This window comes from Megascapheus bottae, chromosome 7 (genome assembly GCF_031878675.1).
Source record: "Megascapheus bottae isolate mThoBot1 chromosome 7, mThoBot2.hap1, whole genome shotgun sequence".
NCBI classification, from domain to species: domain Eukaryota; kingdom Metazoa; phylum Chordata; class Mammalia; order Rodentia; family Geomyidae; genus Megascapheus; species Megascapheus bottae.
Window position 1 is genome coordinate 49,302,392 of NC_143515.1, and position 13,939 is coordinate 49,316,330.

Consider the following 13,939-nt stretch of genomic DNA (forward strand, 5'->3'; position numbering starts at 1 on the left):
TACATTTAAGATGATTTGATCTGATCTTTCAATCAAACTTTATTTCATAAGTTTCTACAATGCTGTAAGAGCAGTATATATTTTTTTAAAAGAGGGTAGCTGCTTATTCAGCAGTTTGGATGAAAACATTTTTCTACTTTCTTCCAATATTTTTCCCCCCTCCGTGGGTTGAATATTACCCCAATTTAGTCAACTTTAACCACAATCTACTTGAGAGAGCTATAAGATACCGAAAGCCTAGATTACTATGTACCTCCATGAATCATATTTGTGAATATGTATTAGCCAGTTCATTATCAAACCATATTGCATAACAGGTGTCTTTTTGTTATGGTAATATCAGAAATGTATTATGTCTCAGAATTATTATTTCCATGTGATAATAAAATCCATTCCAGCATATATTCACCTTTCTGGAATTTGGATATTGTTATGCTGTATAATCTCTTTCAAGATATTCTATTACTAGAGGGCTGGTCTTAAATATCAGATGACCTCTTCATCCTTTGGTATTAGCTGTTATTCTGTATACTTACTTAATTTACTAGATAATAAATAGATTATGTGCTTGGGACATCTGAATTAGATGTGATGCTCTAGGTCATTGAGGTCAGAAAGTGTATTTTTATTTCCATTTTGACTTTATATTTTTCTATGAAATATGATGATTTGATGAAAAGGAGCACTTTTTTATAACCAGTGAACAACTTTTCATTTCAGGAAAAAGACTATTTTCTTCAAATACTTATCAGAGACTTGGCAGGTCTATTTAAACTTTTTTATTATATATTTTTTCATACTTCAAGTGATACTTTTTGGTCTATCATTTCATCTTTTTGAAGTTGCAAGGTTTTCCCCTTTTCTATTCTGCAATTGACATTTTTATACCCAGGTTCTTTTATTTGTTTTGCTTAGAGTTCTTATGGTGTGTGTTACTTCTATAAAATAACCCTTTATCAGGTTTTTAGCCTTTAATGGAATTGAGTAGGTGTTTGAGCGACTTCTTTTATCCTTTTGAAATTCCTTGTCCCTGTTATATTAAAGTACTTCAAACATATTGGTTCTTTTCCTTGTGTAGTTGGGAATTTTATGGTATAATGCACAAAAAGAGGCCTATAATATTAAGAAAGTGGCCTTCAACTTACTGTTCAGCAAGAGAATTCATGTAAGAGACAGTGAGGAATCAGATACTTTTACTAATTTTAATATTACTGATTTTGTTTAATTGTATTTTTCATCTTTGGGGAAGGGGATTATATATAAGAAGGTGCTAGACTTTTAAAAAAAATTCATTGTCCGAGTGATATATACAGGGATTACACTTATATTCATAAGGTAGTGAATGTTGCTTAGTGGTAGAGTACTTGTCTAGCATGCATGAAGCCCTGGATTCAATACTATATAAACAGAAAAAGTCAGAAGTGGTTCAAATGGTAGAGCACTAGCCTTGAGCACAGAGAGGCTCAGGAGCAGAGTCCAAGCACTGAGTTCAAGATGACTGGCAAAAGAGAAAAAAAGATAAAAGATAAAAAAAAAACGAAGCAGGTGTTAGATTTTAAATTCAATCACTTGAAAGCAAAATATATTCACCATATGGTACTGTGCTGTTTAAGGCAAAGAACTGAGCATGAAAAGTATAATCATTATCCCAGAGTTAGAATTATTTTAAAAAGTTTTAAAAGAAATACAGTAAAACTTTTAATATGAATATTTCTCAATTATTATTTGGAAGTTAAAATTGGAAACTTTAGACCCTTCTCCACATTGTACAATTTCAATAAGTACTTCTCATTTAAATTATTTTTTCCTTTAAATTTCTTTTATTATTATTTCCTCTAAGGAACAAAAATAAACAAGGAATATGTGTAACTTCATGTTAAAAGAGATATTTCATGCCAGATGCCAATCGCTCAAGTCTGTGATCCTAAATACTGAGGAGGCTGAAGTTTGAATAATGGCATTTAGCAGCCAGTTGGGGCAGAAAAATCTGTGAGATTTTTTTTTTTTTTTTTTTGCCAGTCCTTGGACTTTCTCAAGGCTAGAGCTCTACGACTTGAGCCTCAGCACCATTCTTGGCTTTTTTTTTTTTTCTATGTATGTGGTACCGAGGAATCGAACCCAGGTCTTCTTTCTAGGCAAGCACGCTACCACTAGACCAAACTCCCGGCCCCTGTCTGTGAGATTTTTATATTCCATTAACCAGCAAAAGAAAAGAAGAAAGAAAGGAAGAAGGAAGGAAGGAAGAAAGGAAGGAAGGAAGGAAGGAAGGAAGGAGGAGGGAGGGAGGGAGGGAGGGAGGGAGGAAGGAAGGGAAAGGAAGGGAAAGAAAGGGAAGAGAAGAAGGCAAGGGAAGGGAAGAAGGAAGAAAAAGAAAGAAAGAAAAGATAGCCAGATGTGGTGCTGTGGCTCAAGTGGTAAAGCACTCACATTGAGCAAAAAAACTCAGAGAGAGCAACCAGATCCTGATTTCAAAACCCAGAACTGGCACCGAAAGACAAGCAGGGAATAGGGTTTCAAGGAAGTTCTAGATTTTAAAATGCTTAGTAGAGCTGCCCAGCAGAACTATGATAACAGACACGTTCACAATTTTTACTGTGGTAACCAATAACTCTGTATGCTTATTGACTGCAATGTGGTCATGAAACTGAGGAACTAATTGTTATTGGTATTAATTAATTTAATTTTAATCGAATGCAATTAGCCACATGTTTATGGTTGTTCTCATCTTGGACCACACATTTATGAAATATTTTTCTTTCTGAACATAGTAGTACATTCCTTTAATCCCAGCACTCAGGAGAACCTAAGTAGCCTTTTGGTATGAGAGCTACATAGTTTTCTGTTTCAAAGAACCAGCAGAGAATGTTTGATCAGGCCTTAGGTCCAATTGCTAGCATCAGAAGAAAGCAGAGATAGAAATTTAAATTTTATTTAATGCTAGTTATCAAGATACTAATATGTTAATGTTTTCAGAAACCTGACTTCATAGATTTGTTGATATTCTCAAATTATTTATTCTTGGTTTTCTTATTTTAGTCATAATTTATAAAAAGCAAAATATTTTTATTGAGTCAAAAAGCACAAAATGAATTTGTTCATGAACTAAAATACCAGTCGTGTGTACATATGTGTCCATGAGACAACTTCCATGGTTGTAATGTTCTTTAGCACACAATGTCCTTGTTGGCTTATTTCTTTGTTAATTGGTGCTAGAGATTAGGAAAGAGTTTTGTTGAGCTGAAATAGTTAGGATACTATATTAACACATTTTAAAGGAGCTTGTAATGAGAAATAATTTAATGAGATGAATTCTAAGTTAATTTTTTAAACCTACAAATTGTTTCCCTTCAAAAATATTGTTATATCAGTAATCAGAGAAAACAGTTTAGGTAGATAACAAGAGATCACTTTTCTATCATGCTATCAAAATAATGGAATGAACTACTAGGAGTGATGGATGAACACTTTGTTATTCTATACATTTTTTCTTCTTCGTATTATCTAAAGCAGACCTGATTATTTCAGAGAAACATTATATGGGTAAGATAATGTCTTGGATATGTGATTGGATTAGTAAATCAAGCTTGTGGCTCCCTCTGCCTATAGCAAACCTGTAAGTTCTTGATGTCAGCCCAAACAACTACATTTATGGCATCTTCAGAGACACAGGAGTGCTTGTGTCTGTGCTAACAGATTTGCTCTTGGTCTGTAATAGGAAACACCTGATTTACAAAAGCAAATTCAAATTTAGGCAATGTCTCTAGGCATTATTACTGCTCAGTTCCATGAAACTGACTATACTTCAAACATGTGAAGAGAACAAAATCATATTTGTATTGGATTTGCATTTTATTAATTACTACAAAAGGGATAAATCACTTTATGTGACAAATGAGTATTAAGCTGCCTCATCTATCAAAATATTCGACATTCTATGAAAAAATTTTAGTGTCAGACATTTTAAAAGGAAAGCAAAGTTGTGTGGACAGTGACTTCAATGAACCATTGTCTTTAAATTTCAAAGACAGAATTTATAGAATGATCTCTTTATTTCAAGCATTTAGAGATGTGTGTGTGTGTGGGGGGGTAACCCTATTTACACAGCTGAGCTTGATTACTGTGGAAGGAAAGTGAAGATTTTCTAATGGTATCTCACTGATGGGAAATACTGGTGGGATACAGGGGAAAAGGTGAGACTTTTTTTCAGTAAAGGGATTTTTTTTAAACTATAGAATTATCAATTAGCAAAAAAAGAATTAGCAAAAAAAGAATTAAAATTTTCTCTAAAAGATGTCTAGCTGCTTACCTGCTTGTACCTGTTAATGAAATACTTTACCTACTTACAGTCAGTCTTCTTGCTCCTTTATTCTATTTAATTTATAAAAAATATGATACTAAGAGATAGTTGAGTAATATTTTGAGGTTATGATCTATCTTTAGTGGTTACTATAGCATTGTCTTATATAGTACAAGCCCTTGCAGTTCAGATTCTTTTCAAAACATTCCACAAACCCGTAAAATCCTACTAAATTATCCTTGAAACCTACTTTCTTTTTCTTAATTTTTATTTTTGCCAGTCCTGGGCTTGATCTCAGGGCCTGAGCACTGTCCTTGGGTCTTTTCTCAAGACTAGAGCTCTACCACTTGAGCCTCAGCACCACTTTTTTTTTCCTTTGTATGTGGTACTGAGGAATCAAACCTATATCTTTGTGCATGCTAGGCAAGCACTTTTTTTAAAAATTTTATTGTCGGGGTGATGCACAGAGAGGCTATACTTTCATTCATAAGGTAGTGAGTACATTACTTTTTTTTTTTTTTTTTTGCCAGTTGTGGGGCTGGAACTCAGGGCCTGAGAACTGTGCTTGGACTTTTCTCAAGGCTAGAGTTCTACCACTTGAGCCACAGCACCACTTGCAGATTTTTTTCTTCTAGATGTGGTACTGAGGAATTGAACCCAGGCCTTCGTGCATGCTAGGCAAGCACTCTACCCTTAGGCCAAACTCCCAGCCCCAGTACATTACTTCTTGAAAACTGTTACCCCTTCCCATGTTTTTCTTCCATTTTCCCTCCCCACACAGTTTATTCTCAACATATAGTCCTATGAATATTGCTATTAGCCTGGTTCACCTTTTGTCCTTTGTCTCATCATCTTGTATTCCTATTTCCTATCCTGTTTCAAATAAAGAAATAAATGTATGTAAAATACACCAGGTATCAAAGTCAGATATATCATCAACAGAGGATAAACTCTAAGGGGGTGGGGGATAGAAAAAAAAGTAAAGAAATAGCTTCACATAGTTCATTAAAAACAACCACCACAAAAATAAGTGGTATACATACACAATGGAATTCTATGCTGACATCAGGAAGAATGACATTGCTCCAGTCATAAGAAACTGAAAAGACTTGGAAAAACTGTATTACATGAAGTAAGCCAGACCCAAAGAAACATAGCTCCATGGTTTCCCTCATTTGTCATGATTAGTATGCATCCAGGATTTCCCTAGCAGAGGCACACAATACTATCTTAAACCCATTGACAATCTTCTACTTTCTCATTGGGTAATTTGGTCAAGTCACTCAGCTATCTGAAGTTAACTAAGAAAATACTGCAAAGGTTATGTCCAGTCATTTAAAAATGGCAAGTCTATACCAATAACAATAGATTACTTTTTATTCTTGTAAAGAAAACACTGCAAAGGTTATATCCAGTCATTTAAAAATGGCAAGTCTATATCAATAATAATAGATTACTTTTTATTCTTGTAAAGAGTATTTAGAATATTTTTATTAAAAACGATCTTTGTTCTGATTTCTGCTTTTCATCAACTGATTTTGAATAATGCAATAATGTTTTGAGTTGGCTCAATATTACTACATCACTTTTCTAGAAAGCACACATTTTCTGGAAAAGCTCTCAAATTACAAATATTATTAGATTTCTTCCTATGAATTTTTTTTTATGTTGGCCTAATGTGGTACTGGAAACTGTACTGTAATGGAGCTCAGCTTTATCAGCCACAGGACAAATGGCATCAGTCTTTGGAGAGTGGATGAATCATTGCGACAGTCTTCCTCCTGTGTAAATGAAGTGCAATAAAAAGGTTACTAAAGATTTGTATTTTATAAGTAATAGTTTAGCCAAACTTGAGAGATTTGGGCAATTTGACTCAATTTGATTAGTTCAGCTACAGAGACCTATCTCTCATGCTTTGCAGTTTAAGACTTCCTAGTTCTAAGTTGTAAAACTTGATCATCTCTTGATTTTGCACACTAAAGCGGAGCAACTAGAAGTCCTGTGTTCCTTTAAACCAATGTGCAGGGTCTTATTGCATTAAAGATATCAGTATAAAATGTTTTTTAGTTTAAAGTAAAATATTTTCCTTATATAAAATAATGTTTATATAATTGGTAGGGCCATTGCATTATTTGAGCTGATTTAGTTTTATGCATAATATTATGCAAATATAACTTACTAAACATAAAATTTAGGACCTCTTTTTATAATGTAGTTTAAGTCATATGTTTATGTAAATTTCTCTGTGTTTTATTGGAAAAGACTTTTGCTTTATTTTTGTGCCAGTTCTGGGGCTTGAACTCAGAGCCTGAGCACTATGTGCACATTTTTGTGTCAAGGCCTGAACTCTACCACTTACTGGGAATAGAGTTGTATAGACTTTTCCTGCTTGGACTGGCATCAAACAATGATGCTTAAATCTCACCCTCTATGAGTTGATAAGATTAGGGGTCTGAGCCTCTGGTGCTCAGCTTTGAGCCAGAGTGTGTGGCTTAGGCTTTATATTTTTATTTTTGAAAAAACTAAATAGGATTATGTAGACTGGACTGAGAACTAAAGCACAAATGAATAGAGTTCAAAGTATCTGAGCCTTTATTTGGAAAAATAAGTCTACATTAGTCATTTGTGAGAGATAAAGGAAGATGATGCTTGGTACTTATCAGGAATTTATTTACTTTCTCTCTTACTGATGGAAAAACTAGGAAACACTGATAATATTCTTTGTTGCTAGCACTCAGTAGTTACATGCTCAGCTATCTATGAGAAGTCTGATAGGTAGAGAAGGCAGGTAAGAGAGCACTTATCCACATGCCTCAACCCGAGAGCTTGTGTGTAATACTTTGTAAAATATGCTTAGTTCAGACTATTAGACAGGCAAGCACTGTTCGCCTGACCCAGATTTCTATGGAGAGTTATGTAGCAGCGCTGATTGAACTCAAGAAAGAGAGTTTGTGGTAAGCACTTTGCTCAGTGCTATCTGTCAACTTCATATCAGGACACATTCATTTCTCAGCAGGCAATAAAAATAAACCTGAGTGACATGAGCACACACATCATAGACTGTACCTGTCACCATTCTTACAGTACCTGCTAACTGCAATGCTCCATTCCTAAGTCCAACCATAGAATATAGAAATGGTAAGTCTCAAGGAGGTTGAGCTGTAAGGACAAAAATAAGCCTACAAAACCAAAGTCAAGTTTCTGTTTCAGTCCTCACCAATAACCCTTCATGAAAAGAAAATTCAAGTTTGAGCTTATGTCAATCATTCAATATTCTGTAATATTTTGGCTAATAGTTATTACATTTGACTAGCTCCCTCAAAGAGCTGGCGTAGCAGAAAAGTTTACCACTATTGTACCAACTTACTTTGCTTTTTACTTCCATACCTTCTTCCTTCTCTCTTTCCTTCCTTTTCTCTCTTCTTTCTTTCTTCCTTCCTCAATCTCTCTCCATATTTATCTCCCACTCCATCTCCCACTTGCTCTACCCCCTCTAGCTGTGTCTTTTTTCTCTGTCTTGCTTCTCTATTTCATTTTCCATTTTTGATAGCTGCCTTTAACAAACTGGAACATTTTGAATGAATAATCAAAAATATTTTTTGTGAAAATAGATTCCTAAGCAAAATGGATTTATATTTCTAAGTGTGATAGCAGGAACAACCCCATGGCTGTACCTGCTTTACAGCTTTCCCTCGGTTCTCTCCTGAGTAATGGGAAGAAAAGCTAACAGCTCTTCTTGACTACCTCCGGTCCTGAGACTATCATTCTACACAGGATGCATGGCAGGGCCTTTACATTTCATTTAGGTGCATTTGGAACAAGAAGTTTAGCTCATCTGTTAAAATGGACTTTAAAACCAGCCAGATCCTGCCCAAGGCTATTTCCTTACTCTCCTATACCTTCATAATAAAGCTTTATGCTTCATTTTCTGTTTTAACCTCCTCTTGCTTCTGGCCAGTGCTTCTATTCTTCTGTTTGACTACTGCATCAATCCACAGTCTCAGTGATTTCCTCCATCCCACAGTCCTTGAGGCCTCCTCAGACTATTGAGGTTTTCTAAAGGCTTTCACTGTAAAAAAGAAAAGAAAAGTACAACAAAGCTTCATCCTGTACTGCCATGGTAACCAGACACTGCTCTAGTGGCATGTAATACCCCAAATGAGGAGTAGAGTCTTAAGCAACCTGAGGAGTGGAGACATTGAGGATAGAATCTATCAAGCTTGATGCATGGCAGAGTGCATAGAACCTTCACTTAGTTCCTGGTGCTGGCTATCACCACCAACTCTTTTGCTGCCCTGTACGCATCTGAAAGAGCTTGGATCAGGTGCGGTGGTAGTAATACTGATAAAGAAAAAAATACTTTAAAGAAACAAAATGAGCTCATCATAAGCAACTCAAAAAATGAGGCCAAAGAGGAGAAGGAATGGCACCTCAGTGATGTCAGTCAAATCTCACTATGAGATCGGTTACATCACTTGCTCACTGCTGCACATCAGATGAAAATGGTCAGTGTTAAACTTGTACACTGATGATACTGAAAGCAGTTATTTGTGACATTTCATTACAAACTTTTTATTTGCTCACTCATCTTGGATAAATTTCTATTTTTTTCGTTACTGAGTTTGTTTTCTTTATTTTAAAAATCTTTTCTGAAAAGAAGATATATGAAATTCTGTGCAAAGAATAGTGTCACTTCAGTCGCTGCTCTTGAATTCTTATAAGCTGAGGGCAAAGAAGAAAATTATCTAGATACTCTTGCATAATTAAAAAGATAAGATTTAAGCCACCCTGCCTATCATTATCATTTAGAATATTACTGATAATCTGGTACCTAATTTCCATCTTTGTTAGTGAAACATGTCTTATCTGAAAGAGTAATAAGATTTCTGCTAGTATTTTCACAGATTTAAATCTATGTTTTTATAGTTTAAAAAAACTCATAAAGGGCCGGGAGTTTGGCCTAGTGGTTAAAGTGCTTGCCTAGCATGCACGAAGACCTGGGTTCGATTCCTCGGTAGCACATACATAGAAAAAAGCCGGAAGTGGTGCTGAGGCTCAAGTGGTAGAGCTCTAGCCTTGAGAAAATCCAAGGACAGTGTTCAGGCCCTGAGCTCAAGCCCAGGACTGGCAAAAAAAAAAAAAAAACAAAACTCATAAAAACAGAAACAACAACAAAAATTTTTCTAGGTTGTAAGGTCATCACAGTATATTTTTTTACTAAGAGGTACATTCAAGTATTCAGCAACGATTCTCAGGAGAATTAAAAAGTCAGGGTTTTGTGCACATTGAAGAATCTTTCCTAACCTTGCAATGTCTGTAGGTAAGGTCAGTCAGATTGCATTCTGCTTTATATTAAGCCAAAGTAAGCGACTTCCCCCTTATACCATGGCAGGCCAAAATTTATCTCTCCTTTTTTGTTGGTCAAAATGAAACCTTGAAGGAAGAACAACACACAAACACACAGCAGAAGTTTATGTGATGAGGAAAACCATTCTCTTCTGAATGGATGTGCTTCTTAGACTACAATAGAACAGAGAGGGAACAAAAGATGCCTGGAGAGTGGGTGTAACTGGTAGAGATACCAGCAATCAGGATGACATCTAAATTCTGAAAAAAAAAAAATGTGAGGGTGATCTTTATAGGAACAAAAATAATCATTTAAAGCCAACAAATGGATACCAAAAAGGGATAGGATAAAAAAAAATAAAGATTTTTTTTGTTTCGTATTGTTTTTATATATCCTGCTTTACTATCTGAAAAATATGGGAGCTCAAGGGCAGTCTTTTTCAAGCCAGATTTTTCTTTTCCTCCTGTATTGAAGTTAGTGTAACATTTTCCCTTTAGATTCCAGTACTTTGATTTTTTTTTAACAAGTTCTAAACCCCCTGTGACCAATTTCCTGAACATGATAAAGTCGGGATTTGCCTAGACAGTGGATGTGACTTGGGTTTACACCTAGGAAACCAGTTAAGCATCTCCTCATTTCTGAAGAATTGAGAAAAGGGATGGCTATCATGGCAGGATAGGATAAGCTAGAGAGCACCACCTATGGGCCTATTCATTCAAATGAAAGGAATTCTCTGTCTGGGGACCCATTTATGTCATTGCTTTGAGGAGTGTATTTCATTCCCTACTGTACTATATAGCGCAATTCTAAGATGGATGGCAGTCCAAGATTGGTTCTATTTTATTTTTCACTTTTTTCCCTACTATACATTTATATAGCCTGATCAAAATTCCAACTGTGACTTTGCTACTCAAAACCATTATTACCCAATCATTCATTTACAGAAATTAAATAAAGTCACAGTAATTGACAAACCATTGTGGTACTTAATTCTTCTCAAAATTACCAGATTTTATTATTTTTCCCGGCATAGCAATCTTATTTTCAAAGCTACCTTATATAAGAAATATAGTTTCAAAATCCAGGAAATAAAAAACTCAAGTGTATCTTAAACACTGAATGCACTGTTTCCATTATAAAGCAATGAAACAATATTTTATTATATGTGCTCACACCCTGTCAAAGTCACTGTTGAAAAGTAAGAAAAGAAAATTAGTCTAATTCTCAATTTGATACATTGGAAAACTAAACCAAATTAGAAACGAGTTATCACATACCAGTTATTTGAATCATTTTTGTTGATTTGGGGTTTTTTGTTTGTTGTTTTCTGTTTTTAACTCCCAGAACAAACTCTGGCAAACCAAGTGCTTTGCAAAGTTACTAGGTCTATATTTAGCAACTGTGAGTGCATTTGTATAGTATATAGGCACCACAACAAATATCATGTACATTTACAAACTAATATAATTTAAATAAATTTGGTGATTTCTGAATCTTATCTAACTTTATTCATTAGAAAGCAATTCATAGAACCTTATAAGTGGTACATTTATGATTAGCTTTGCAGTCAAATTTTTATACTCACCTTTGTTTTCTTCTTAGAAATACCTTTGATCAAATGATCACATTATAGATTATAATTAAACAAAAATGAAGAGATGAGTCTAGGATGTTAACATTGATGTAATTTGCTGTTACTAAGTTTTGGTCAGTACTGATACCTTTCTCTAACCCTAAATACCTAAGACAACTTTACTTTCCAGCCCAAATCTAGCTGCCAAGTACTGTTTGTCAAATACTTTATATGTCATATACTTTTATTGGTTATATGTATGCAATGCATATCAAACCAGCTTTGATATGATTTGTACTATAAATGCTATATAAGGAAATATAATCAGATATCAAGTATATAGATCCTATATACATAAATAAAAATATGAGGAAAAATTTAATGGTGTCAATAGCTTAAATCAAGTTTATATTCACATCCAAGATAGTTCAAAATGATTAAATTTTGATGAATATGCTGAACAGACAGTTCCTAAATGGACTTCTTTTGCGATGATCGGTTTTTCTTTTTAGTATTTTTTAAATTAGAATTTTAATAAAATTACTTAATCATTAGATTTGTCATTAAAATATATAATATACCTACATTTTAGTTGCTTAAATTTTATTTTACTAATTTTATTTTAGTTACTAAAAATACTAAAAAGCAGAGATGGCCAATGGATAATAAGCTTGGTAGAACCAGAATAACTTTAGATGAAATTTCATAGCTATTTTCAGTGGAATAATTTTTATGAGTCTGAATGAATATATTTCAATAGACTCTATAGAATCAAATATAGAATTTAGAATGTCTAAAATAAAAACAAAAAATAAGTAAAAATAAAAGTGCTTTTAAAAATAATTATCTAGAGAGACCCTGCCAGCAATCAGTAATAATACTATTGCTTACTTTACATGGGAAAGTGAAAGAGTTTTCCAAGACCCTTTGTTCTATTACTGAAATTTGTCTCCCATCCTGTAAATGCTGCCAGTGGGGGGTGAGGGGGAGGATCTGCTGCCCTGTGGCTCTGTTTTTCCCTTTGGATGATAGTGATGGAGCACTTGCATGATGTGTTTGATGCCTTGCATGAGGAAGACATGCAAAGGCAAGTTCCAGTCTGCATGCTGCTTAATGAATGTTTTTCCTTTTCTCTCCCTCCTTGTCATGTGCTTTCAGAAGACAACAATGTGGAAGGTGGGTGCTTTCTACCTTATATTTCTATTCTCTTTTGCCTTTTGATCTCTTAGTATGAATAGGCTACAGCTCACGTTTAGACGGTAAGTTGAACTTCTTTCTGAGCATTTGTTGATTTCTGGATCTTGTATCACTTTTCATATAGAACACACACACACACACACACATGCGCGCACAGACACACACGCACACTCAACTCCAATTAGCCCCTAAGATAAGAAAAATCTCTGGGTCTTATCTCCATCTCCTGATGGATTTCAGCATCCCACATGGGCCTTAGAATACTTATTGTAGTTCTGTATGGAAAAATGATACAATGCTCCATCTATTATTCTAAAAGAGAAAGTATGTCTTTGCAGCTTCAGAACACAGTGCATGATCGTTACTCGAAATGTTTGTCATTGTCATTTCAAGCCCATTGATTTGTTTCAAATGATTTGAACTATGAAGAACACAGAACAAAATGTTGACTGTTAGTAAAAATCATATATTTAGATTTAAAAACCTAAGCCATTCGCCAATGGAAATAAAACACATAGCACCACAGTGTGATTACTGGTAAGTATATTTGTAATTTCCTGTGTTTGTTGAAAAAACATTTTATTGAAACTTTCTTTAATTTTCTCCATCAGAGAATTTTGAAAAGTTATATATATATATATATTCCTTTTAGGGTTCAACAAATATATTTCAATATTTTTATTTTTAAAGAGCCTGATAATATTAGTCTATTGACTCCTGCAAGGACATACACATGAGAAGACCTAGGAAAAGCAAATGCTTCTAAAAGGGAAGGCTTACAATTTTACCTGCCTTCTATTGCATTGTATAACCAAACCACTAGTAGTTGTTGAATATACAAATTTACTAATATTTGTATGTTGCAATAGAGCATTTAACACACTTTGCATTGCTGTTCTAGTTTTAACTCTAGTCATCATCTAATAGTATCTCAACCAAAGAAAGTATTTCTTACAAATAAAACACCTCAGCATTCAAGGTTACATAAACTTTAAGATAACCAAGATTTCAAGTCTAAAAATCAAGCTAAAAATAAAACAATAATCACTACTTGTTAGTACAATATTGATAAGTAGCAGGGATTTTTTTCATGAGCAATATTTCTACTAAAAAATTCTGTTCCATCATTTAAATAAAACAGATTAAAAGAAATCATGAATCAGGATCACTTTTTTCAAGTTTTGGCTCTGTATAGATGGTTTCTGTTTTTATTTCCCTCTGTAATCTTGCATGTGAGTATACATTTCATAAGGTGATTTACCCTGCTGTATTGGTGTATTCCAAATTCATTCTCATTTATTTTGTGCATGTTGAGTTTGAAAGTTATTTTGAAAAGTACTCAAGTACTCAAGTGCATCTACATTTCTTTAACTGTCTTGTAAAATGTTCCACATTTTTTCCTCTTTAAATTCAATTTCATTCCAAAGGACTTTGCAAATCAATCTAATAAGCCTGAATACTTCCTTTCTTCTCTCACATATCCATTCCAGGAAAAGTTTTCCTAAGATTCTTAGAACAAAAGCTC

General features: G+C 34.1%; 1 protein-coding gene across 18 annotated transcripts in view; it reads left to right on the forward strand.

The window, feature by feature from the left end:
* Positions 1 to 13,939, forward strand: part of Nrxn1 (neurexin 1) — a 997,953-nt gene that overhangs the window by 76,163 nt on the left and 907,851 nt on the right. For 17 of the 18 annotated variants that reach the window (XM_090336957.1, XM_090336958.1, XM_090336944.1 and 14 more), the window contains exon 2: positions 12,376 to 12,393. The exons of the other annotated variant lie outside the window; for it this stretch is intronic. In XM_090336957.1, coding sequence (XP_090193083.1) covers positions 12,376 to 12,393 — 18 coding nt within the window. The remainder of the gene's footprint in view (positions 1 to 12,375; positions 12,394 to 13,939) is intronic. 18 annotated transcript variants of the gene reach the window in all.